General features: G+C 47.7%; 1 protein-coding gene across 1 annotated transcript; it reads right to left on the bottom strand.

Annotated features, from left to right (window-relative positions):
- Nucleotides 1-15,396: 15,396 nt before the first annotated feature.
- On the bottom strand, nucleotides 15,397-26,671 carry LOC144131964 (uncharacterized). The gene is made up of 5 exons (XM_077664471.1): nucleotides 26,289-26,671; nucleotides 25,432-25,624; nucleotides 22,726-22,774; nucleotides 20,260-20,512; nucleotides 15,397-15,482 (listed from the first exon to the last, which is right to left on the bottom strand). The coding sequence occupies exons 1-5, from the start codon at nucleotides 26,574-26,576 to the stop codon at nucleotides 15,447-15,449; spliced, it is 819 nt and encodes a 272-aa protein (XP_077520597.1). The 5' UTR covers nucleotides 26,577-26,671; the 3' UTR covers nucleotides 15,397-15,446.
- Between the last annotated feature and the right edge of the window lie 746 nt (nucleotides 26,672-27,417).

Below are 27,417 nucleotides of genomic sequence, written 5' to 3'. Positions count from 1 at the left end.
TAATGTGCCACCTATACAGGGATGAAAGGAAAAGCACGATTGCCCAGTGGCCTTAGTAGAGGGCGCTGTTGTAATACGCTCGGTATTTAGTTTTCCACATGTCAGGCTCCGCCGAACGCCAACTAACGGGCATTCAGTAAGATTTGTTTTATGAACTATGTTAAGTAAGGTTATATTGCAGAATTCTGTACTCAAGGCAGCAGCAGAACAGCAGTTTTCTTAGAGCGAAAGCTCGACTCTTCCCACTACAACTCCCAAGGTCAAGTTAGTGCGCGTTTCACCTTGAGCCGGCGCAACGAAGGCGTAGCAAGGAACGTCATAATACGTAGCTCGCCGTGGAGAGTCGCCGCAGCTGGGCTCGCTCCGGGCCTCGTTGCTGCTCTGCCACGTGTCTAGCAAAAGGTTGCAAAAGCAGTTGCTTCGCTGGCGCTTGGTCTCTGTCTCGCCATGGTTATGACGCGCACCAGACTGACTCCGGGGCCAAACCATATGTACCTATGCTTAACAGAGCTTTGGCTCGTATTACTAGGTTCAACAAGCGCTAAACCTCTGCTAGTTATTTTTTAGCTGAACAGTGTAACTACAGATGTGTTTTATGTAGCAGAGCATGTTCAGTTCGTGCCCATCACAACACTATGCGGATGTGTGCAGTAGTAGAACCTCGTTTTTTCTTAGATAGTGACGGTAAAATGAGGCTAGTGGAAACGTGAGGAACGCAGTGTAACGAATTAAGAAAACAGAGTGAAAGAAGTTACATTCAAGTTTGCAGTATCCTCTTTCTTGGGAACGCGCAACCGACCAGAAGCGATGGACCATGTTGTTTACTAGGAAGCGCAAAAAAAAAATGGACGTGGGACGGAGTAGGCGACACAGAAACACGTTCACGAGCGCTTGTGTCCCCTACTCCGTCCCTCGTCCGTATTTTGCACTTCCTAGTAAACAGAATTCATAACCAACTAGCCCGGCAGGTTGTTCCCCTGAACTACTCCACCAGTTTCCCCAAGGTGAACACCTGAGAGGCACCTGCTTCTTTCGCGACGAAGTTGTCACAAGTATAGCCCGCTGTTGGCGTAAGCATTCCGCCTCATTCCTTCACGACGGCTTGCAGACTGTATAGGGCAATGGTAGCGGAAGTGGGAACTACCAGAGACTGCATCGAAAAGTGACATGCTGCTTTCTTAGAGAAGTTTCACTTTAATCTTCCAAAGGTGTTGTATCTGCATTATTGTCGGCACATTGCTTGCCGTCACCAAGCTTGCTCACGACATTTTCCGTTACAAAATTCGAAGTCCGGTTTCCTGTGTCTTCCCAGCGTATCGCAAAAAAAAAAAAATGTGGATAACTTTTGCTTTCATGCAATGTGAGCCACCGATGTCGGAAATTTTTTATTGTGTGCCTGATCGTCGGATAAATAGCTTAGAAATGTGTACATGCTGATATTAAAATAGCTGCTCTTTGAACGGTTGCGAACAAATGAGGGGATAGGTCGTGCTATCTCTTTCACCCTGCTAGCATACGGTGCATACCGACGTTCAGTAAGCGTTTATTCAAAAGATCTAAGCGTAACACCACGCGGGCGCATGGGAGACCTCTGATGTTGGTGCAGTGCTGCATGACATGGTGTAGACTGCGCTGCTGTAAGTTGGCTGACAAGTGCGCAATATTACAGAACTGAACGAGGACTCAGTTTTATACACAAAGAACTCAGTATTAAGACATGTGGTCGGTTAAAGACTGCATGCAGAAATGCAGTATGCTAATTGTGTGATAATACGGGCACACAGGTAAGTGAACGGTGTGTAGATTAGCGATTTTGAGGAGCCAGATCTCAAGGTGTCATTTTAAGCAAAAAGTGAGGGGAAAAAATTCATTTTACACGTAAGAAGTGCCGGTGAGCCCTGAACATAATCGTGTTTAAAAGAAGTTTAATTTCTTCTCGGACTACAGTTCCTTTCAATGCTTACTGTACATCAACGTTATTGCCTCTTTTTCCTACCAATCATTGTGCAACGCTTCTATATATCCAGCATATCAAGAACAGTGTCACTGTGGCGCGGTACAGCGCAGATGTTCTGGTTCCGCAGTGCCCTGGAGCACCTGTACTTCCGGTATCGGGCGCACGGGCAGCGCATCGACGTTTTCACAGGCTCGGTGATCGCCCAGGAGCTACCGTCCCATATGGTCAAGGTGCGCAAGGTGATCCTGACGCCCACTCGGCGCGTCTACATGCCCCCTCAACTTGTGTGCAAGAGCCGCCTGCTTCAGCACTGCGACCCAGATTACGCCCTGCGCATCGTCGTGCGGGACGACGACTGCAAGCTCATCTCCTTTTCGTTGGGTGCCTGCAAGGACGACTTTCTCACCGCGGTATGCTGTTCGGAGGTTCATGATCGCCAAGGAAACAAGTAGCCGTAGCGTGCTTAATTTTTGGAAAAATGCAGTAGCTGAAGTCTCAAGGGGAAAAAAATGGCTGGCGGTTTAGCATTGCGAAGCACAAAAGACTGGGCGAAAGGACGGTTTTTTTCACATGGACACCACCGCCACGTACCTCAGAGCGCTTTTGAGGTGTCCCCTTACTTGGGGATCCAGTTATGTTCCTTCCTTTCTCCAAAGTCGACAGTCTAAACATTCCACAGGTTTCGAGAGAAGGAAAGGCGTGTAACTGCCTCAAATTGTAAGTGCACAGCGCCACCTATTCACAGTGCCACTGACGTGTCCACTCACCTATAGAGCCGGTAATACACTTGCTACTGAAAGGCTTCACACGCACAGACACTGCTGATACCCGAGGAGTGCGGCTAATTGCTTTCGCACTGAAGGGCACAGGGAATCAGAATTTCATGCAACAAATCTACGTTAGCAGTAGTGCTACATTTCAGTCGCACATTGATGTGCTTTTATTTGCCTATTTTATTTGATTTCGCCGTCGCTTTTTCATTCCGCAGCTGTATGGATCAATGTAGTTGAAGTACAGAGGAAGGCACATAACTGCATGAAGATATTTGATAGGAGCACTGAGGAAAGTGATGCATGGGGTGTGCTCTTTGCGATGACAATGTAAGGCGTCCATTTAGGTCCTCTCTTCAACGTTGGGCTTGTTTTCTACAGGTGATCAAGCCTCCGCTGTCGTCCGGCCTGAAGATTGGTGGCCGCCGGTTCATGCTCCTGGGTAGCTCGACGAGCCAGTTACGCAACCACGGCGTCTGGTTGTACACGCACGACAATCAGGGCCACACCGCGGAGCAGATACGCGATGGAATCGGCGATCTCTCTACCATCCTCAGTGTGCCCAAGTTCATGGCACGGCTCGGACAGGTCAGAGGCCAGTCACGTTCTTGTTGACAGAGGTGACGAGAAAAGCAACTAAATCGCATAAAAGTGTGTGAGGGAATCTCTTCTTCGCTTTTAGTAAGGGAAGTTTTGTTTGCAAGAAGGCTGAGCCAAAAGGCTCTGCCATTCACCATCTTTCAGCACACTTTCGAGGCCAGGTGCATTGCGTTAATCCATATATGTTTCGATGGCACTGCAGCAATGTGAGCCCTTCATTGATCAGTGGTTCGCAGGGATCAGGCGCCATGGGCAGTGACTCATAGCTGCCTGTGAAATTATCCACATCATCATAAGTTATGCCTTGCGCGTTTTTGAATCGATTGCGGGGGTGCCAAAATACTCCAGAGGGGAATGGAAAGTAAGACTAGCATTCATAAATATTTACGACACTGCGCAGACTATGCCCTGAGATCTAGCCATGCAAATCAGCCTACTTTTTGAGTAAATCAGCCTCTTTTTGGAGTACCAGTTCCTATTATGAAGGTATTAATTGTTTCCATTACACACTTTCTACTTCTGAGAATCCACTATTTAATGTTCTCTATACTTGCGCAATGGTTTCACAAGTTTCGCAACTCCCAGCTGCACAAACATGAATTCTGTATCACCAATGTTATAGCCAGCCAGCTAGGACGAAGTTGCCCACTCGGGAGACCTCTTTTCCTGCGTGCAGGCCTTTTCGCAGTCGTTGGGTCTGTTAACGGTCCCGAGCCAAAACACGTCTGTGGAACCGGACATCCGGCACGCAGCCCCTGGCCGCAGCAGCGATGGTTCCCATCGCGAGTACATCTTCAGCGACGGCATAGGGCGAATATCGCACGGCCTGCTACGCAAGGTATGTATATTATCGTCCTTATCGACAACCAGTCTAAACTTATTCTAAACTTTGCTAATGTGTCGCTGATGCCACCAAGGCAAGCGTGGCTGTGCCGGCGGTGATTTTGCCTGCGCCCCAAGTTACTTCCGCGCGGGTAGCAACGAAATTCGTCGGTGCCAAGACGCTCCCGCGCAATTACTATGCCTCGATATGAATCGACTAGAGAAATTGTTATCGTGCCAAGGCGATGTGAATTTGAATCGACTAGAGAAATTGGCAGCGTGCCAAGTAGCGGCAGGCCGTCCTGAAAAATTCATTGTTTTCACACCCCTGCCAACGCTCATACATTCACGTTAGACACCCGGTAACAGTCCTGTGTGAGAGACAGAGATAGGGAGAGAGCAAAAACATTTATTCCCACTAATCAAAACCGCACTTCAAAGTAGTCATCCTCCGCAGCGTGTCTGTCCGTCGGCCGGGATCCCGAAGGTCACGGAAGCAGACAGAGCTTGACCGATGGTTTCACTTTGCATTTAACTGGGTGGGGGCACAGTCCTGCAAGTTTTTTTTTTGTTAACAGCAGAAGCCTTTTTTTTTCATGCCTCGCACCTCCCACAGCCATCTTATCCGATCTAACTTCCTGACAGGAATACTCTACCCAGAACTCTGCCGACCATGATAATGCTTCGCTTCTTTTGAACAGGAGAGGCGATCGTACGTCTATTGTGAGCAGTGGATGTGTTATCAATGTCCAAGAGCTTTCCAATTCCAATGTCTACTCATGCATCATGCATGGGACAGGTTTCTGCTCCTTGAACTGCAGAAACCTGTGAGGAATAGGACGGTATATTTGCAGCGATAGCTGCATACGCCTTCTTGCCGTTTAGATAGTCTAGAGATGGTGCTCTCGGCAGTGCGTCTTTTGTGGTTATGATGACCCAGCGGATCTGACCGTTGAGACCCTAATAAAGTGGAACACGAGCACCAGGCCAGGAGAAAGCGTGTACCGGTACGGAACTGGGAATCGTGTAGTCCCGCAGATCACGCATATGACAAGGTCCTGGCGGTTTTTCCTAGTTTTGTTTTCGTATAATGTATGGAGTGACCTAAGTACATAGTCGTTCATAGAAGCCTTAATTGTCTGCCCTTCCGCAAGTCCACCACGCCTTGGAGCTGGAGGAGGGCGAGGAGCCGTGTGCCGTACAAATCCGCTACGGCGGCTGCAAGGGAATGCTGTTGCTGGACCCGACGCTGAGCGGCTGCCGCATCGTCTTCCGCGAGAGCATGCGCAAGTTCCACTCGGACCACTCCGACCTATACGTGCTGAAGACGAGCAAGCCGCGTGCGTTGTCTTCATGCGCTATGACCGCGACCATCGACAGAAAGCGCTTAGAGAAGCAGTTGGACCCAGAGACACATAATTCTCCCGTACTCTCTCCCGCAGTCCACTATAGTCGGATGCAACTGAAGAGCGAATCGACTTTTCCCTGTCAGTCAAAAGACTCCCTTCCAGCCAATGGCGACGGCCGGCTCTCACGACCCTGCTAGCTAGACAACGCAAGGAGCGGCGCGACAATGCAGGGAGGGGACTGTCCCCGACCAAAGAGGGAGTGGACAATCGCTTTTCATCTGGCACTTCCCGCATGTCACGCTAGCAGGGTCATGGAAATCTGCTGACGCCATTGGCTGGAAGGGGGTCCTTTTACGGGTGAGAGCCGCTTCGTTCTTCAGTTGTGTCCGACTGCAGTTACGCTGTGTCCTAGTGGGCTTGCGCTGGGCTCCTTACGAGCATCGTAGCGAATTTTCAGCTATCCATAGTTCGGGTTGCTGTTCCACGCTTACAATGAATTGTCGTGCAGAGCATCCCACAATTTCTGTTGAAGTGTAGTGCCGTTTTTTTCACGTGGCCAAGAACAGTCAATGCAAAAAGTTTACGGGAAGCAGGATTGTAGACAAAATTTTCCTCTGGGTCAGATAAACCTGATAACTGAAAGGCTAGAATACGGGAGGGGTATTCATTCTCTACCCACTGGAATGAGTACCAAATGAATGGATAGCGACGAAAGACTGTGCTTACTTGCGCGAAAATTTCAATGTACTTTTCCCTCTCAGTGCTGCACTTACACATCTGACTTAAAGCTTGCAATTTTGGCAGTCGTGCACTGTTCTGTACTTCGCTGCTCGCTACCACAAGCAGACAGAAGGCATAGTCATCGAGCCACAGTATGTTACAAAGCGTGAAGGGGCACGCCTTCCTTCTGCGGTGGACGTCGCTGATTCTGTAGTGAGGATAATCCGTGGCATGCATTGAAAATTGTAGGAATAGATTACTGCAACAGAGTTGCATTTTGAGCGTGCTGCCGCGACAGTATATTTACGCCCGTGATGATTCACCGTGCTCCTCGCAGGCGTTTTTACATGAACCGACCCATGATCACCATCTTGGAGCAGAGTGGTATAAGGCCGAGGTGTTCCTGATGATGCAGAACAAAATCCTCGATTCCTTCATCGACAGCATTGTGAGAAATTTTTTCATGTTCGCAGCTTTTGTGCCATGTGTGGTGTCAGTGTGTTGCACTGTTCTACGTATAACTGAAGCTCATGTACGACAGCCGATCCCATATTAGACGACTAACTGAACCCTATGTACGACAGCTGATTCTATTTTAGTCGAATTACTGAAACCCATGTTCGACATCCGATCCCATTTTAGTCGCATTTAAGGATGGATTCAGGGTTTCGGTGACGGGGTCGACGACCTCTGAAGTGGGACGGAGCTTGTAAACTGATAACGAAACTGGGCACCTTACTAATTGTGCAGGTTCTCCGTGCCTACTGCGCCTTGCGTCTCCCGTACAAGGAGCTGGCCGGTGTGGGCATTGACCTGACAGTCGAGCCCTACTTTCGGGCTCTGGTTCGCGCCGTCAACAAGAAGGTCCTGAGTGAATGAAACGCACGAGCTTAACCACTTTTGTTCATTTCGTAGTCTGAGAAGAAGTGTAGAGAGGCAGCACCCTGGCCCCGACTTCGTCCTTTTGTTGATTAGTTGCGGTAATTTCCGGGATCTTTCAAAGTTATCTCAAATTTCCAATTTCTTCACCAGATGCTCCTTGTCAGTTTTGTGCGACGTTTAGCGCAATCATAAGATTCTTACCATGTGTTTAATGTTACAGACAATAGATTAAAAGCTATAGGTGACACCATTGAGAACCTGTCGCTTGCATTAGCCAGGCCTATTGTGGTAATCGTTACAGTCATTGCCCTTAGCGTCTACAATAACCACACATTTCTAGAATGTGGTATCTGGTCTGAAATGCCTTCAATCAGTGTCACAGTGAACAACGGATAATTTTGACCCGTGTACAAGCCTTGTAATAGCCGACGAATGCATATATGGCACCTAAAGGACCGGCTTAACTTTCAGCGAATTGACGACAAAGATTATGGCCAAGTAAAAGATGGCCCATAAAGATAAATGTTTCCTGAGGCAAAAGACTTCAGCTAATAAGGCATCGAATGGCCCTCAGGGAGCTTGTCGAAACTTCTCTACAACAGTATGTGTGAACGACGAACCCTTGTCTCTTCACGCCGGATAATGTATGCGCCTTTGCAGAGGAACTGAGGACCAAGGCTCGTATTCTGGTTCCTCCGAACTATGGGCGCACCATGTTCGGCGTGCTGGACGAGACCGGAACGCTCGAGTATGGACAGGTGTTTGTCCAGTACTCGAACGACATGCTACGGTACAAGGTCAACGACCCTGCGACCATCCTCGAAGGTATCCCAGCTACCTATTTTCGTGCTATAGCAAACATAGCGCAGCGTGGTCTTGGTGCGTTTAGGCAGCAGCTTTCGTATTTTATTCGAAAGGATTCATTAATGTGAACGCAGTTAGAAATGATAGGGGAATAAAGTGCCCGAGTACATGTTTTGAAGGCGTATGCAAATGTGCTGCGTATTCGAGGGCTGTTGTTGCAGAAATATAGATTCTTGTAGTCGGATCTAAAAGTAGAATTCTCCGGCGGTATAACAAGTTATTGCAGTCTGTATAGATGGACGCACACCTAGATTTCGCGTGTGCTGATTCTGACCGAAATTATCTCGTTTCGGCCTCGCCTGCGAGCTCCTTCTCTGGTCACAGCATTCTCATGTCTGAAGCCAAAGCTAGGACTTACTAATGCTCAGTTGTCCAAGAAATGTCCCGGATATATCTTGGGAGATATCCGTGGTTTGCACGGATTGATGCTTTTATGTTGACAGCACCGGATAGACAATAAAGAATATACAGTGGTGAGGTACCCGGGCGTTGTGCGCTGCTAATCGCGGTAATCTTGAGAAACCGGCATCTGGAGCCGAAACAGTATATTATACTCGCCGCCAGCTTAAACGCCTATCTCTCTCCCTCGTGAGAGCGTGGCAAGAGCGCGCATGTGAAAGCCTTGCGCCTCGCCCTCGTAGCTTCACTTCATAGCCACAAAAAGCTGTCCGCGAGTATATCCATTTTATTCATGGGCTTGGAAGGAAAGGACTATTATTATTTTCGTTACATCGCATAGAGGAGCCGAAAGGTTGACGCTTGAGATACGTTTTTTTTTCACCTGAATTTGCAGCCACACTTTGCGTTAAAATCACTGAGTATTCCATGCATGGTGGGATGCGCAGGCGGCGTGATCGTGACCAAGAACCCGTGCATGCACCCGGGGGACATCCGCAAGCTGGAGGCAGTGAATGTCCCGCAGCTGCATCACGTGCGCGACTGCACTGTCTTCTCTCAAAAGGGGGAGCGGCCACACCCCGACGAGATGGCCGGTACGCACCCTTCCTGGCGCGCTCCCTGTTGACACTGAGCTATGCGGAGACGGATGTAACCGTCGCTCTCTGTGCTTGTGACGGATAGCGTGCCTTAGTTCACATGCACGTTAGGTCAGGGCTCTGCCAAGGCCAGGACCCTGCGGGCTTTGACTGATATATGCTGTGAGCACAGTCACAGCGTGAGAAAAAACGTACTGTGAGGTTCCATGACCTGGGGCATAAAATCTTTCGCAGTTTCTCATTTCGGAGTCACAGCGATTCCTCTACTGACTGATCTCTATTTAATTGGGTCATTTAGCAAGGCCCTTCTCCGTCACTGCTTTGAGAGACGGCCGGACGCAGCTTGTTGCCAATGGTACCCCTTAATGTAGTCTCCACCTGTGCTTAGGTTCTGACCTGGATGGCGACGAGTACTCAGTGCTGTGGTACGAGGACCTCATCTTCAATAACAACTGCAATCCCATGCACTACTACAGCGGCCCGCCCAAGGAACGAAAGGCGTCCATTGGAGTGAGCAATATCGCTTATTTTGTGGTCTCTTAGCCTGCTTAGTCTTAGTCGGGGGGTTGGGTGGGGGAAGGGCTTTATAATTCTGGATAAACTATTTTAGGTGCCAGTAGTCCAGTTGTACCGACTGCAGTATTGTCTATAATGAAATATATTCTATATTTTTCAGCTATATCAACGGTCAGCGGTAGAATACGACGAAATCTAGATTGTCGCTGTATTTTAAACATTGATCACAAATGGGTTGCAATGGAGTCTTAATCAGCTACAGGGGGCCTTTTGGTTCGAAAAGAGGCAGTAGTCGAGTTATGGTTCCGTTGTCCAATAGGCTGTAAAAGCGGTAAACCTATTGTCTATGTTCGGAATTTTGATTTCCGTGTAGAAAGCAGAAATAAAAGGACGCCTGGCAGCTCAGTTTTCACTCGCGAGGGGCAACGCTCTTTGCTCAATGGGGATATTACCTTGCAAACCTTGCGTCGTTTTGACCATTTTAGGTTGAGAGCGGTGGCTTGACCATCGGACTGTGTCCGTACTTGAATAAGACGAGCTGTCGGGCTAATTGTATCTTGTTGGTTTACCAATATGAGTGCCTTGTTGAGTATTGAGGTTTACTAATATGTTTGTCTTGGATGTTGACCAATGTGACTGTGCGTAGCTAAGTCAACACAACAAAACCGATTCAAGCAGATGATTATTTGCTAAGGAAACCATGCGAAACTTTCTCATAAACAAACTTGTCTAATTTTTTATGAGATGTCAGTTATGACGTCAAGAGAGTGTGCAGCATGGCTTACTTTAAATAATGGTGCCATTGTGTGAGAAAGCGAGCACATGTAATGCATTTCTGTGCCTGTACTACTATATACGTAGTTGACTGGGAAGGGACGGCTGCTAAATGTCTAAATTTCTCGCCGGCTCAAGAGTAAATTCAGCAGCACAGGCCTAGAAGTGACCCGCTCGCGCTCGTTCTCTTAAAAGTGCCACCAGATATTTTGCACACGTGTAAAGACTCTGACCTTCAGTTTTTAGACGAATGTAAATGGACGGGGCATGAAATATGTTATCGTCCGTCTCATGAGAGAACTTGCACAAACATATATAAGGTGGCAGCAAGAGGGTACAATCAGGTATGCGAGGTCACATGGAAACAGTGAATAGTCACGTCAAATAATGAATTTAGAAATCTGAGGCTGAGAAGGACGGAAGGGAAGAGGCGATATAACAGAAAAAAACGATAAAAAACTGCACGGTGTAGAGGGCCGTCACGCGAACTAAGAAAAACCAGATGAAGGATTAAACAGGATGCGAAAGAATGGCGAAAAAATGGGTTTATAAAAGTTTAAAACTCGTGGAAACGATAGTGAAAGAATAAAACCATTAAAAACAATAAAAATTGCTGTGTGCGGCTAAAAACATGTAAAGAGGGCGTTCAACATTTCTCAAGTTTAACAGGGGCCAAAAATTAAAAAGACTAAAAGATTTTTGAAGGCGTTTTTCGTTGACTGCCTCCATACTCCAAGAGCATCCAAATATCCCTTCAGAATCTGGTAATGGGAATGGATATCCCTGGACGAGGCGAAAAAAGCTATGTGATCTGCATACACAAAAACTGTTATATCAGGACGAATGGGGATGCCACTGAGCAAAATATTAAAAAGCAGCGGGGATAGGACCGATCCTTGAGGCACACTCGTTCATTGATAATATGTATTAGCACATATGGGTAGTGCAATAAAAGTATCTGTCCTTGAGAAATTCACATATCCACACATAAATGTAGGTTGCAAGATGTTACTGAGCAAGTCTGTTAAGCAAAAGAGTATGTTCTGCACTATCATAGACCTTTGCTACATCAAGAGTGACCGAGAGAACGAAGCAGCGCAAAAACATGCAATCACACAAGAAGGACAATACACAACCCGAGCACTGTGTCCTTCTTGTGTGATTGCATGTTTTTGCGCTGCTCTGTTCCCTTGGTTAAAAAATGCACCAACTAGCCCAAAAAGTTTTACTCAAGAGTGACCAAAGCTGAAACTTCCCTTCTGCGTAGCGAAAGCCGAATTCTGCTTTCTAGATCCACATGCGCGGACCATGTAGAGCATCCGCGGCGAAAGCCAATCTGGGCTGAGCTGAGACCGTTGACGTCATGAACTTATGAGAAGCGACTGTGCACTGTTCTTTCTATTAATATGACTAAATTTGAAATCAGCTCAAGTGGCCAAATATTATCTAAGATTTATCCTTTTCCTGCATGTTTCATCAATAAAATAATTTTAGCTGTCTTCCAAGTGCTTAGAATCCATGCATTTTCCAACGAAGCATTGACCATATCTAAGAGGTCGCTTGTAAAATCTTCGGATAAAATTTTAATCGTACAAACATTGACATCATCTGGTCCTGGAGCAGCAGGATGCAACATTGCCAGGGCTGAGAGGAGCTCTGATGCATCAACCTCGGTATAATCCGAAGAGGGTGAGATTTTGCACAAAGGGACGTTTCTCTGCATCTGGAAGCGTAACGCCAATCCCTGAAAAATACACTCCAGGGTTTCCTAAGCACTTTGTGGAGATAACACTGTTGAACTAGTTAGGAGAGAGACTGCAGAACTCTTGTTATGTGCCATGAATCTATACAGGGCCTTCTGATTGCGAGGATTTGAAAGATATATGTTTAAATGTTAGTTGTACTCCTCCTTGGCTTTTGCAGTTGTTCTTTTGAAAGATGCAGAGAAGAATTTGTAATTTAACCAGTTAGCTGGACTCTGGTTGCAGGGTAGCCTCTTCCAGGCCGCTTTTCTACGATGATAGGCCTTCTCACATTCTTCTGTCTACCAAGGAGATGGCTGTTTTTAGAGGCTGCTGCAGGTACAGCGAATATTGAAGGGTGTACTGCATTTTGCAAAAATGAAACCATCTGCTGAGCTCTGTTTCCTCGGCTTGTACTAACTATAGATGCAAATGAGGCGGAAATCTAATTTTTATAAATATGGTGGTTGTCAAATTTATGGGTTACACAACAAGCTTTGAGCAGAGATCACTGGATAGTGATTGTTACAGGACGGTGATCACTAGATGTACCCGAATCCTCTGTCGACCAGTCAGTCACCTCTAGCCTACCTGCTGATAATGTTAAGTCAATGGCCGAGGGAGCAACCCCTCACATAAAGGTTATTTCTCTAGAATTGCAGCAGCGTACAGCATTTCCAGACAGCCACGGCCAGAGAAGCTTGCCACAGTAATCAGTACGACTTCCCCAGTCACTATGGTGAGAATTAAAATCTCCTGCGATGACTGCACTGCTTGTGCCAGTAACCAAGCTGTCTAAAGACTCTGTCCTGTGTGCACCTAAAGGAAAATAGATGTTAGCAATTGTAATATCGGCACAATGCGGTATTGAAATTTTGATCTCTAGAAGCTCACAGCCAGGGAGAAGAATTTTCTTATAGATGCCTGATGACATAAATGTTTACATAGCATGGTTACCAATCTGTCTCCCCTGCCAACATTTCGATCTGACCTAAAAACTCGAAAGTTGCTCATTGAAAATGATTTACAAGGTGATAACCAAGTTTCTTGTAAAAAGCACAATATCAGGTTTAGATTGTGAATAAGTATTTCTAGATCTGGAAGAGAAGACAATACGGATCGACAATTCCAGTGTAATACTTTGGTACCTGCCATGATTACTGACCATTTGAAGAGGCAGAACCTGCCTCTTTAAGGATATCAACATGGGGAAGAAGTTTGGGTGGCCCTTTTTCAGGTTTCATCTGTGGAGATCTAGAATTAGGTGGTGACGAGTAAGCACGGCGCTTGTGCGTAGGACACGACATTTCGACATCTGTGTGCAGATGTCAGTCCGACATGCAATGCTAGGAACAGAGATGTTAGGTGGGATCTGAGTAGCATCAGGAGGTGATGTTGAGCGGCCAGCACTAGCTGCACAAGCTGAAACAGATGCAGACGCTGCTGCAGGACTGATGTTGATGGTTACACAGATTGAACTGCAACAAACTGAGCCAACGCCTCAGAAAAAGTGTTTAGCATTCGCTCAACCGCATTATTAAGGGCTTTTTCCACTGCGGTCACAGTTGAGGCAGTCAAGTTGGACTCAATGTCCCCAACAGAAGCGCGCACGACTAGCGTATGAGTCTTTTGTCCTGTTAAGAGCAGCGTAAGCATCGGCTCTTGAGCACCGCTTCTCTTTGATAATGTCCAAAAAGCTATGCTCTTCTTTACGTTTTGCGCAGTCGGGAATCATCAGCTAAATGAATGTAGCTGCAGAGGCAGCAATGAGGCTGCTCTGAGGTGCAGTTATCAGCAGAATGACCTTCTCCACATAAACGGCAGGGGGTCTCCGACTTGCATGCTTTTCCGCTATGCCCGAACCGACAGCAGTTGGTGCATTGAAGAAAGCGGGGTTCTAGAGGGTCCACAAGGTAAAAAATCGGCCAGAGTTTTAGTTCAGTAGGGCATCTAGAGCCAGCAAAAGTTATTATTACAGGCTCAGCAGCAACACGCAAGCCATTTACCTCTCTACTACAGCGGTAGACTGAAAGGACCTCAAGTTCTGCATCCTGAAATTCTTCTAGAATTTCTTGCGGGGATGGTGCTGGGTAAACACCACGTACGATAGCCTTGACACATGCAAGCTGTTCGGGAATGAATGCTTTCGCCGGCAATGAGCTGAAAATTTTGCGCTGAAGTAAGTCAGCAACACTAGCGATGCCTGAGGACTTGCAAACAATGCCTCAACACCCAAATGGACGCATTTCAGAGATCTTCAGATAATGGGCTGTCAATGATCTTAGCTCCTGTTGACTTAGTTTGGGGGTTTTCATTTTGTTTGCACCCTCATCGATTGGGACGCGAGCCACGGGAATTGCGTCAATGCCATTTTTTCGAAGGAATCAAGCGGCACGCTTTGGGCTGGCAAGCTGGCAAACCAAGCTGCCAACCCTTCTGGGGAGGTCAACGACATCTCTCAGCAAAATGCACCGTCAGGTTCACATGAACTGCACTTTAACCTACACCTTGGCCAAAACCCCCCAACGTAGTACGGCCTCTGCAATGATGAACAAGCCGGAACCACCAGGAGAGCCAGAGAACAGCAGCTGCCAGCAAAACACATCAGCCTAGCAAACTTCTTCCTCCCCGTTTCCAGTCACAAATCACAGTTCAGTGACAGTGCTTCATCCTTTTCCGTTGCTCCAGGTATGCTAAGAAGATTCGGGCACTGCTGAAGTCGTACCGCATCAAAAGTGAAAGCGAGGCCCTCTCCGGGGCTGTGTCCAATCTCAGCAAATATATGAAGGAGAACGACCCTACAGACATGGCCATGGTGCTCGAGAGCCAGGTCGAGCATGTGGTGCGCTGAACGCGCGAGGAGTTTTTCTCTGAGCAGCTCGACGAGGCTCACGAGAATTTGAAGGCCTCCGCCTGGTACCAGGTGAGGCGTACAGCGCTTTCAATCTGGTATTGAGCTGTGCTATCGTCAGTGCACATTGAGGGAATCTGGGCGTTCGAACAAATGAGCCGAAAACAGATATCGCTCATGAACGCAACGATAAAGGCTGCCGCTTTATTATCTTGATAACAGTGTCGTAGTCGTGTCACTTTCTTTGTCCTTCGCTTTGTTAGTTAGCCGTATGTAGAACTTAATGGCTGAAATAGCATCTCGGGGAGGAATACCAGCATCCGCATATTTAACGCGGATGGTGAAGCACGTGGCTTGGAGGACTGACCCCAGTGCCACGGAGCGTTGGCTGTTATGTCTGAGACCATGTTGCACGGTGTGTTTGCGGCGGCTGACGATAATGGGTGGCCATAGGATGGCCTGCCGTTTCTATCGTCGTTAACGGTGCTGATGTCCCTCGAAGCGACATGTTCGGTAAATCGTATTAATCACACCTTTATTCTAAACCGGAGTGACGTCGCTTGAAGAACTGAATGAATCCATCGACGTCAAGGGGCATTTGCCCCTAACGCTGTGACGTTGCCGAACTCGCCTGTAAAACCTGTAAACAACCAGTGTTTGGGTTCAGTGCTGCTTTTGTTGCGATCTAACGCTTTGCGTTTAACCAGCTAAATGTAGTAAAACATTTGTATTGGTCAGATGTCATTTCCGCACTATTCGTTTTGCTCGGCGTAAAACAAAGGCACGTACGCTTCAGCGCCGAACCGTCCGTTGCCTGCCGCTTGCCTGCTTGCACCCGAAATTGCATGACACAATGTTTTCGCTCTTGAATCTGCACCAAACGTGCTTTCGCCGCTTCTGTTCATTAGAGAATATTTGCCTTTATGAGGCGCTTGTCAGCGATTCGCGGCCGGCACAAATCAAGGCACAGAGCACGAGCACAAACGAGGGAACATACGCTGTTGCAATTACTGTGCATCTGGGTCGTCTAGGAACCAATACAGATTAATTTACTCACGAGTTTTCAGTTTTTGACACGTATGCGGCGTTGGGTAGCGTGCGCTTACTGTTAGCCTGATGCTTCGTCCAACGACGCCGCATTAAATCAGTAAATGAGATTAACACAATATGTCAGGTGCAGATTGAGGCGCTCATTAGAGTAATTAGACTGATATATTTGGACTTCTTTGTTTTCTTGCCTGCTTTGTTCATTGTTTTCATTCTCGAGCCGGAAATGTGGGGCTAATTCCAATAAAAACTTCATGTGCAGGCTCATTTCGAAGACAAGAGCTTCGAACTAAACCGCGCTGACGGATGGATGTCACGGATCTCTCCGGAGAACACTCGGATGAAAGAATGGACTAGGCGACGAGTGTACCCACACAATCGCACATTTAATACACCGTACGCGGCACACACACTAGAACACAAAACTAACAAAACTAACACAAAACACAAAGACTATAAATACACACGACCCGGGCACACTGCTACCAGCGTCTACTACTAGTGTTCTACTACTAGCGGTCGGCGTTCGTGCTCACGGTTGGTTCGGTGCGGCTGCGGCGTTGTATGGATCCACTAGCCGGCGTCGAGGTGGCGCTCGGCGTGCTTGGACTGGCGTTGCTGGCTGCGTCGTATAAGCTCCCAGTCCAAGCGCCCTTGGAGGAGATGCCGGTGTTGTTGGCGTTGGGGGCACCACCCGGCTAGGTAGCAACAGCGCTGGAGACACCCCTGGCCGTAGCAGGTGGTAGCGTCCTCCGTTGACTCCCCGGAACGGGCTCAGGCACGGCAGGCGGGGGAACAGCAGACAAGCGGAGACTCTGGCAGGTCAGGGACACATCGGCTGGAAGAGAGCGACACCGGCTACTGCTCCGGTGAGCTCGCGTTCTACGACTCCGCATCGTGGACTTCCTGGCGTGCCTGAGCCCGTTCCGGGGAGTCAACGGAGGACGCTACCACCTGCTACGGCCAGGGGTGTCTCCAGCGCTGTTGACACCCATCCGGGTGGTGCCCCAACCCCAACAACACCGGCATCACCTCCACGGGCGCTTGGACCGGGAGCTTGCACGACGCAGCCAGCGACCCCGCCAGCAACGCCAGCCCAAGCACGCCGAACGCCGAACGCCGCCTCGACGCCGGCTACGGGAGCCATACAACGCCGCAGCCGCACCGAACAAACCATGAGCACGAACGCCAACCACGAATAGTAGAACGCTAGTAGTAGACGCTGGTAGCAGTGTGCCCGGGTCATCTGTATTTATAGCCTTTGTGTGTTGGGTTAGTTTTGTTAGTTTTGTGTTCTAGTGTGTGTGTCACATAGGGTGTATTAAATGTGCGTTTTTGTGGGTACACCCGTCGCCTAGTCCATTCTTTCAGTCCGAGTGTTCTCCGGGGAGATCCGTGACAGTGTCATTAGACCGCCTTTGTTCCCTCACCTACTCAAGACTCTGCTAGCTTCCGGTCTCAACCCTTTTCGTTAGCCTCCATGCATGCTTCTGCCCCATGGGTGAGTACCGGTGGGATGCAGCTGTTGTGTTAATTTTTCTCTTGAGGGATATAGGCGAGCTGCTCTACATGATCTGATCGTACGTGCCATATGCGTTCCGCCCCATTCTTACTCTTCTCATGATGCGGATCAGCGGTGACTGCTTGCCTTATGTAGACGTCAGGGCAGGTAGTTACCGCTACGCTGGGTGCCAGATTTGAAAGATTCAAACTTTCCCTTGAAACGCCTCCTTTCCGAAGAGAAGCTTTCTGAGCACCATCAACATTGTTGCACATTCACCAAAAGAACCAGTAGTCATTGCATGACACAAAAAATGAGAATGGAACTCTACGGCATCAACTGCGGGGACAGTACTAATTACCCTATGCTGGACGTGATTTAAGCTGCAGCTGTTTTTTACAGGGTTTCATTGGCGCGTAAGCAACTGAGGTTGTCATACGACAACTGCACGTTTACTGTAAGTCTTGTTTTCCATTGAAAATTCATGTTTTAGCGTCACTATAACGCCTTCAAAATGTTGGGTCCGTGCTGTAACTTGAAGGAAAATAGCTCAATCTTCTTCCGTGAAAGTACCACCAGCAAACCGACGGCACGCGAACATCGCCACTGCTGACGGTTGTGTGTAAGTGGCATACTCTAGGTATTGAGTGCAGTTCTAAGTTTAGTAAGAAGGTTACCAGCTTTTATTCTATCACTTAGTAAAAAAGCTGCCTATCGAAGAACACAAAAGAAAACTGCCGGCTGTGAAAACATATTTCTGTAGAATTTCTGTGCATGAACTTAGAGCAGATTTTCTGTAGTATTGTGTTGTTCCTTAGAGTAGCAACAGAACCACTACAAAATCTACAATACTAGTGAAAGTCAGTCACTGCGAGAAAAGATTTTTTTTCGAATTTCGATTCTATAGTTTTTTTTTCGATTGGGTTTCCAGTCGAAGAGGCCTGTTTTAATGAAAGCTCCTCGTATCCGAAATTCATGGCCTTCTGGGCAAAAGCATAGACGGCATCCGTCTACTGGAGTTATAAACAGTATAAATAAACGAAGCGTCAACTTTTCCTGTTAAAAACGTGTGCGTAACTTCCGCAGAAAAACTTTACTCCAAATGTTGCAGAACTTATAGACGCAAGAATGTGCACAAAAATCTGCGCACGTGTTTGTAGTGACGATCAATGTTCTGGTCCCTTTGAGCCGATGTACACACATGTTTAGAACTTTTGAGGAGCCTGCTCTTCAGTGCTTGAGCGATATCTGCAGTTTGCCTCTGGGTTCGGGATTAGCCTGTCTGAGCGTGCTGCCATAGACACCTAATTTAATGCGTGTTTTCTGCGTTCACATAGTGCGTTGGATATTAGAACACAAAGATCACCGCGGGGTGTTCACCTACGACCGCAAACTATATATTTTTATCGCGCAAATATTGCTTTCTGCATAAGAGGGTTAAAGAACAGAAGGGGCAGTTCAGAAGCAGGGTATGTCATGTCCAGGAGGACCCGACCTCAGGCGTCAGAGCAGCATAAACCCGGATACTCCTCAACGCCACGCCCTCACGGTGAGCTGAACCGCCGGGAAGATTGAATCCACGCAGTCGAATTCAAGCACGCGTGGAGCGGCAGAGAAATTCCTTTTTAGACAGTACGGCAATTTATAGTTCAATTTCTTCTCTCATGCTTTTCGGTTTTGGTTTCTTCAGCCGAACGATGGCTTTGACGTGTGGTTCAATTCTGCGTCGGTGATGCGCGGAGGGGCTGCAATATTAATGCTGATCCGTTGTTTTCAGGCCCTAAAACATTTAAAACAGAACTCTTCAAGATCTATACAACAAACGCCGAATTAGCAGTTATATTGCCGTTTTTCCGTGCCGCACGTGACGTGGGGTTCTACTGCGCGTCGCAGCCGTCGTTCGGTGGATGAAACCGAACCATTGTGAAGAAAATTTCAATTAAAATTTGTTTAGTGGTCGTGGGCGAACACTACGGGGTGCTCTGTGGATAAAAATCTCTAGGGCATCTTTGGAAAGAAGAAAACACGCAAGCGAAAATGCGTTGTTTATAAAGTCATTTAACGCCTCGGATTTCAGAGGCCGCCTTTCGCTTTGCGCATTGTTCGCTGCCGGCATAGCGTTGCCGGCATATCCAGGCATAACTAGAGGGAGAGCTGGCGGCGCTACAAGTCAGCCTATGTGCATAGGCGCAGGAATGCCGGGAAGATGACGTTTCTTACTTGCCTTGGCTGGTCTTCGGCATAAAAAGTGGATTTAGCCGTAACATTACGACTCTTCTCGAAGTAGTCCTCGAAGAAATGCTGTAAAAAGCTTCCTTATTACCCTAACACACACCTTTCACTTGCGTTAAATCTATTCAAGAAGCGAAAAACGCAGTATTGAATGAATTTAATTTTTGCAAAGAGGTGAGAATTGCGTTTTAACTACTAATTTTGAGGTAGAATCCACGCTTTCGGCCTGACACTGGCCGAGCCAAGAAGGAGGCCTCGTCTTCCCGGCGTTCCCGCGGTGGAATAAGTGCTCTTTAAGAAACACGCATAGGTGGTGGCGCCAGCTTTCCCTCTAGGTAGTATTTAGAAACTACGGCTGCCGGGGCCTCAGTTTCTAACAGCCGAAAAAGCACTGCGTCATGTACGATGCGCGCAGCCACTCACAAATAGTGCGTCCGGCAGCGAAATAGGCGCGCAGCAACAGCTGGCCACGGAAGGCGACAAAAGGTAACGGACCACACTCCGCTCGAACCGGGAGGCCAACGGCGGATGTCGCTCGAACTCTCTAGGTTCGTCGACAAGCGTACCATCACAATGATGCATCAAACTCGTCCGACGCGGCAGCTCCACTGTGCCAGCAAAGTTAATGTGCACGTACCCGAAGCAGCGAGGAGAGCGGCTGCGCAGTGGGTGGTGACGGAGTCGGCGAGGTTGGCATGGCGGGAAACACGCTCTCGAATATGGCGGTTCTGGAAGTGGCAGCCATGGCGCGAGGCGTGTCCCGGAGCGCCTCGAACAGCGTGTCCCGCACGCGGGCCAGCGCCTCGTGAACGCTGCGCCTCCTGTCGGCGGGCGAGATCCGCGAGGTGTCAGCGCCGTTGAACACTTGGTGTGCTGGGTACCACTCTTCCCTGCGTGGTACAGTCCCAAAGATCTGTTATGCGATGATGCAGACCCCATTAATTTGAGTGCAGCGATTGATGCATGCTTATACCCTGGCGTCGTGCAACCTTAACATGCCGTCGTGCTACCGCAGAAGGAGGAAACAGGTGAAAAGAGAAGAGTGCAGAAACTGTGTTATTAAAAGAAAAACAAACAAAACACTATTATGACCACATGATTAGATTAAAGTTATGCACATTAACAGATATAATTAAGCGGACATGTGAAAGGAACAGTGACAAAAGAGCCAGGGTCGGCTTTATGCGGAAAAATCTATACAAGGAGGTCCGAGTGGACGGTTTCATTTGTACAATGAATTACATTTTATCACGAAAAATAGTACTTCAATAAATTTCTCATGCAAAATTTCTCGCTGATGGTGGGAATACCAAACTGGAGAGGCCGCACTGATTTGGCATAACGTGAAGTACATAAGCGCTCTTCCGATACCGCGGTGTGATGGCGAACTTGCGTTTTCGGCTACAGCGGTAGCTGTGGACAGTTTGGGCGAGATGCAATAGCTGTATCTTGCCGTTACTCACCTATGGGGCGGAGACGTGGAAGCTGGCGAGAAAGACTTCAGCTTAAGTTAAGGACAACGCAGCAAGCCGTGGAAAGAACAATGATAGGTGTAACGTTAAAAGAGCGGAAGCGGGCAGAGTGGGCGAGGGAACAAAGGCAGGCTCATGACATTCCAGTCGAAATGAAGAGGAAGAAATGGGATTGGGCAGGGAATGTACTGCGAAGGCAAGATAAATGGAGTGGATTCCAAGAGAAGGCAAGCGTAGCAGGGGGCGGCAGAAGGTTAGGTGGGCAGATGAGATTAGTGAGTTTGCAGGCATAGGGTGGGCGCAGCTGGCAGAGGACAGGGTTAATTGGAGAGACATGGGAGAGGCCTTTGCCCCTCAGTGGGTGTAGTCACGCTGCTGATGATCATGGTGGTTATGCACTGAGTGACACTTTAGCACTCAGTTATCGTAACGTCATGACAACACATATACGCCACAAAATCCGTGTTCAGTTACCGGTACGTGCGGCTTCAACTCATTTATTTGCTTATCGACGTTCCATATTGTAAGTGCAGGGCATCACCGTTCAGTTCAACTGGCGCCTCTGTGGGAGCTTTTGTCGTCATGGCCAGTCCAGCGCATGGCCGGAAATCTTAAACAGTTAGACTGTTCTCTTTTTTCGCTTTTCGTGCAGTCCATTCTGCGTCAGTTCCAGTCAGTGCAGTGTGCTGTACGTCACGTATGTAGCCACCAAATGCGCACGAACCGGCTAAGAAACAATTCCAGAAGCCACAGCTTCAGCCAGCCAATCAGAGTCTAACCATTAAAGCATCCCGCACTGTCTGACGTGATTGCTCGAGTGACATCATATGCAGGCATATACAATGACGTTTTAAAAATTCGGCACGGAATCGGCGGGTGCCAGTTATAGCCGCCACTTCTGTACGCCAGTTTTAAGCCAGGAGTAAGTTACACAGGCTTCAAAAGCGAACCATTTACTCAATTTCTGAATGCAGAATAAAGACCAGAGCATGGTTTCGATGTAATTAAAAACGGTACCGCGTGAAGGAAGCCAGCGGTCGCCAAACTAGGAGATTGTGGTTTCAGATTCAACCGGCAGCATGTTTTTTCTTCTGCTTTCGAACCAATTATCTTTCAGCGATAAAATGTGTACACTATTATTCTCTTACTGATCAGCACCGCTATTAAAAAAATTATGTACATTTCTCTATGCTTCTTGGTGCTGTAGACTGTTGGCTTCCTTCATATGTGTCATAACAATCCCCTCATTTCCATTCTTTTGTCTACTCAGCAGTACCGTGTATTACATGCAGTCTGCAGTTAATGGTGCCAGCGTACAATTCCCGCTGTGTAACTGTGAGCATGGCTACGGCGGAAAGAACGAGCGCGGAAACAACGTCAAGTAACTACAATGTGCAGAGGTGCTTTCGGAATTTTCCTTTACCTTAGAGCAGCGCGTAGTCAAAGCGATCCCTGACTGCACAATTCTGTTTTCGCAATTAATATGAATGCACAGTTCGAAGTCGCTCAAGTTTTAAAAACGCATTCAAAAGCAATAACAGTTAACACTGGTTTTGAATAAAATAAAATTTTACGCCTTGCTATTGGAATGCCTGGCATGCTTTTCAAAAATTAAGCCTTTGGAAACTTACTTGCTGCCGTCCTCTATGCTGACGTTTCCTTCATCTTCGAGAGCTTGAACTGCGGACAATGAATGAGTAAAGTATTATGAATCCTTGAAGCAATTATAATACGATAGAAGTAATCGGTCACTCAATTCACTCAAATTTCCGCATGGGTCGAGCTCCAAAAGCACATCTTAAAACGACGGATGAATAAGGACCCGTGTACAGGTAAAATGTTAGTAGCTGTCACCTTGCACCGTTACAATAGTAGTCGCTTTTTCGCCCCGTGGTATGGCGGGAAGGAAAGTTAAAAGTTGTTTATCGCTTCACAAAAATAGTAGCAGGGATGAGCAGCATATATACAATAAAATACACTGCACTTCATTGCTCCTCTCCAAACGAAAGAACAGGTTCCTCACGTTGCTCGCAGCATCGTTCCAATTTGCAGCGGGCAACGTAACCACTAAACCATTATAATTAGAGGGTAGGGTTATGGGAGCTTAACGTCCCAAAGCGACTCAGGTTATGAGGGACGCGGCAGTGAAGGGCTGCTGAAAATTTCGACCACCGGGGGTTCTTTGACGTGCACTGTCATCGCACAGTTCACGGGCCTCTAGAATTTTGCCTCCATCGAAATTCGACCGCCGCGGCCGCGATCGCACCCGCGACTTTCGGGCCAGCAGCCAAGCGCCATAACCACTGAGCCACCGCGGCGGGTTGTTATAATTAGAATCGATGCTTTTAATTATATTAGGCTATCGAAAAGATAAGTCGGGGCGAGCATTAAGCGGCACCAGAAGAGGCAATGTTAGTATAGTCGGATACAATTTAAGTGTGCAGTGAAGCTCCGCCCATATTCACGACAGCCTCACAGATTTCCTGCACGACAAAAAAGTATAGCCCGTTGTTAAAACATTTCTTGTTGCCTAAACAAAAAACTAATCGCAAGAAAAAAATTATGGGAGCTATAATTTTGATACATCGCTTGTTTAATATATATATAGTCAAACGTTAAAAAGTTGATTTCGTTTACTGTTACGATGGGCCAGCGGAGTAATACAGTACGCCGCGGACCGTGGCCCAGTTTTAGCAACTGCTGTTTTTTTAAGTTGTATCCTACTATAGATGAGCACGATTTTGAGGCCTGCTAGCGGCGTTATTCGGTCTCGCTCACTACATGCGGAATGCGAAACTTGTAACAGAGTTGAATGAAGCAGGGTCCTCTCGGTCCAAAAATGCGGCTTGCACCTGATTGGTACATCATTCTTTGTAAGGCCTTAAGGTGCGTAAAGGCACGGCTTATGGTGTTGAACGTCATAAAACTACGGGTGGGCAACGGAAGAAACCGTAGTGAAGGGTTCCAGAATATATTTTTCCCCATTTGAAGCACTTTATCTCTGCGTTGTCAGCCTGGTTCCAAAAAAAAAGCTATTTTCTATTTGCGTAATGCCAGTTCAAGGGGTGTAAGTGCATACAAAGGTGCCAGTTCTTCCGAAGGTTTACATCAGAAAAAGACGAGCACCTTGCCGCGCTGCATTTACCAACAATATCAAGTATGCACAGCCGCAATCTTTGCAATTCGCAGCGTCTGCGTTACTATGCACCACAAAAGCAAAAACTAGCAAAAACGATGCCACAAAACCTGGTAATACTGCAATTACACATTGGTGCGAAAACTTCGTTGATGACGCATGAGACAACGTGTGTCGTAACAGGAAAATTGACTGCCTAGGAATCGTACTAAGCCATTAACCAGTATAATGGGCACCCCAGAGCAATAGACCACAGCTGATCGCGATGAGCTCGACACACACGGTCGCTCTCAATCTGCTGCTGGCCGCTGGCCACGTTGAAGCCGCTGATAGCGCACGAGGGGGTTGGTAGCCACGTAAACGGACGATTGCAAAAAAAAAGAACAGCGGCGTGTCTTCGGTGATACAGGCATTCCGAGCGCCTACCACACTATATAGATGCTCTCCCTCTAAGTCGTCGTTGCACTCTGAACATAAAATACTCAAAAGTGCAACGTAACAAAGCACTTAAACATCACTGAAGCTGACTAACCGTTTTCCTTCCTCTTCTCGAATCATTCTCCTGCATGCTTTGGTTGCAGTTATACTAGCATAGGCATTGATACTAGCATATAAGGCATTGATATACATGGATCCCCATCCGGTATTCTCCTGCCGGCGCTGAATAATTTATAATCGTATTTCTTTGTCGTGCTGTTTCGGTTTCAGCGGCCGAATGAGGACTGTAGCGTCAAAGAGTGGTTTTGTCACGTGAGACATGAAAAAACTACAATATAATCGCTCCTTCCACATTAGTCGTCATTCCGGCTATTGAGGAAGGCTGCCTGTAAACACTGTATAGAATTAAAACGATGAAGCAGTGATTATAAAACCACTCATTCACGTCGCAGCCATCATTCGGCTGTTGAAACCAAAACCGAAACAGCATGACTGGTTAAATGTGATTATGAATTATTTAATGGTCGTGGGTGGGTACCACATGGTGATTCATGTGTAGTAATGTCTTTCGCGTAATTGTAGAGAAGAAAACGTGTCACCAAAATTAGGTGCCTATACTCCAACACATGTCAGCGTTACGGCTATCCATGCACACCGATACACCAATATAGAGTGTCCCTGTTGGCAACATAAATTTAATGTGCGCACACGACCTCACAAGCTAGGCCACGTCTAATACCATGAAGCTTATTCTGCTACTCACCAGAAATGTCTGCGCTGTTCGGAACCCCTTGGAGGCGGGGAGTGACGGGAGTTCCGTTTGGAACGCTGGCTGCAAGCTCGTGTGAACATGTCTGGGAAAACATCCTTTCGTTCGACGTATGGAGGATGTCGACGCTGATCCCAACTCCTCGCGGTGTGCTCCTCTGCTGCTCGTCTGTGCGCGCCATGTCAGTCTGCGCAGAGACGGAAAGGCACATGAGGCGCAAAAACCTACTAAGAAAAAACTTCATGGGGCGATCAGACATCTTATGCAAGAATTTTGCGAAAGCAGTTGCAATTACCCTCCATGATTACTTTCCGATTCTCTGACTCTTCGCACACGTGTCATGTGACCTTCTCTGCCCCGCCCGCGACACCCACACGGGAGAGAGGAGGTCCCATACAGGTACGCCTGGAGTGACGTGCGCTGGGGGCGCTGCTTTTGCGCTTGCCAGACAAGTGCATTTGAAAAGCACGCATCTTTCGGGGGCCAAATGAGCCACAGCGGCGAGGGTAATAGCGGTATAGAAATTGTAAAAACTGATGTGGCCAGTACGACCAGTCGGCTAAAAGTTTAAAAGTTACAAAGTTGACTATCAAGAATAAGTTAAAAGCTTGATAGTAACAATCCTTGCCTCTTTTCTATGTCCGCCAAAAGAGATATTACTATGCCGCGAAACTCAGGTTTATAACTCGGAAAGATTATTTTTTGAAAAATTGGCTGGGGGCCTTCCTAAACACGACTGCGAACCCAGTAAAAAATTTAGTTGCATAGGTGAAACGTGTACAACAGTTTTAAAAATGCATTGAATTTCGAAATGACAAGTTATGGATATCGCAGTGGCACGCTTTAAATACCTGCGTCGCTTTGTCGGTAGGGGTCGGCCGAGAGCACGGACACAGCACAGTGACGTGCACGTGTAGGTCATCGTACTTGTGGCAGCCGCAGCTAGTGGCGGACACTACTGGCAGGGGCTGCTTTTTCAGCGGCTCTCCGGACGCCGCGGAACAGGAATCCTCCACGGCCTGGGTGCCCTCTCCCATTGCCGATTCCCTTTTCTTGGCCGCAAACGTGGTCAACAACTGCTGCCTCAGCTCCTCCCTCAGCTGGTTGGGGCCGGCAGCGGCTTTCGGAGTCCGGCTCATTGCACGGTGGCTACCAGGTGGGTGCTCAAGTACCTGCGAGTGGTTCTCGGCGGCGGTGGTGAATCTGCTAGGTACTAGCTTGCCCCGAGGACCAGGTGTTCTCTTTGGCTTGACAACTGCAGCGTCCGGTAAAAAGAAGCTATTAGTTCTGACCCAAAAACCTTTGCTAATAACCACATCGTCTCCCAACCCCCGCAGGGGTAGAAAGCCAGGGCGTCATCCCCAGTTAATCAAATACCGAAAATGATTAGCGTCCATGCCGATTAGAGCAATCAGTCATGGTGGAAACCTATTCGGCGACGCGTTCTAGAGCTCACAAAATGATTGCCCTACATTAAACAATCACTAACATCGATTACACTGAACTGAATCTAGAGTACAGCCAAGCGCAAAAAATTCCAGGCTACCACCGGAGATGCTGAGAGTTACCGCACGAGTTAGTCACTTGACTGGCATATGAGGCCGTTAAGCATCTGCCTTAGCAGATTTGGAATGTAACGTGGCATAACTGGGGTATATAACGTGTGTGGTCGTGGCTATAAATCACGCTGTTGTGCGATTGAGTGACAAGCCACAGCAGATCCAGGGGTATTACACAGGGGCTGCCAAAGCCCAGCATCAGTGGCTTTGGGGGAGGCTTAAAGGTTAATATATCCTGTCGCGCAGTGTGGGTAATAGTTCTGTGCGCTTGGCGAGGCGGAACGTCATGAAATTGACCAATGGCTCTAACACAATAGGCGTTGTAGGAGTGGCGCGACCAGCAACGCTCGTTCTGAACAGTCATGTTCCATTTGGGGATTTTTGCGCAAGGTCAGCAAATGTAAGAACTTAAATCGTCTCA

This window comes from Amblyomma americanum, chromosome 1, assembly GCF_052857255.1.
Source record: "Amblyomma americanum isolate KBUSLIRL-KWMA chromosome 1, ASM5285725v1, whole genome shotgun sequence".
Taxonomy (NCBI): domain Eukaryota; kingdom Metazoa; phylum Arthropoda; class Arachnida; order Ixodida; family Ixodidae; genus Amblyomma; species Amblyomma americanum.
This window is presented reverse-complemented; position numbering and strand designations above follow the sequence as displayed.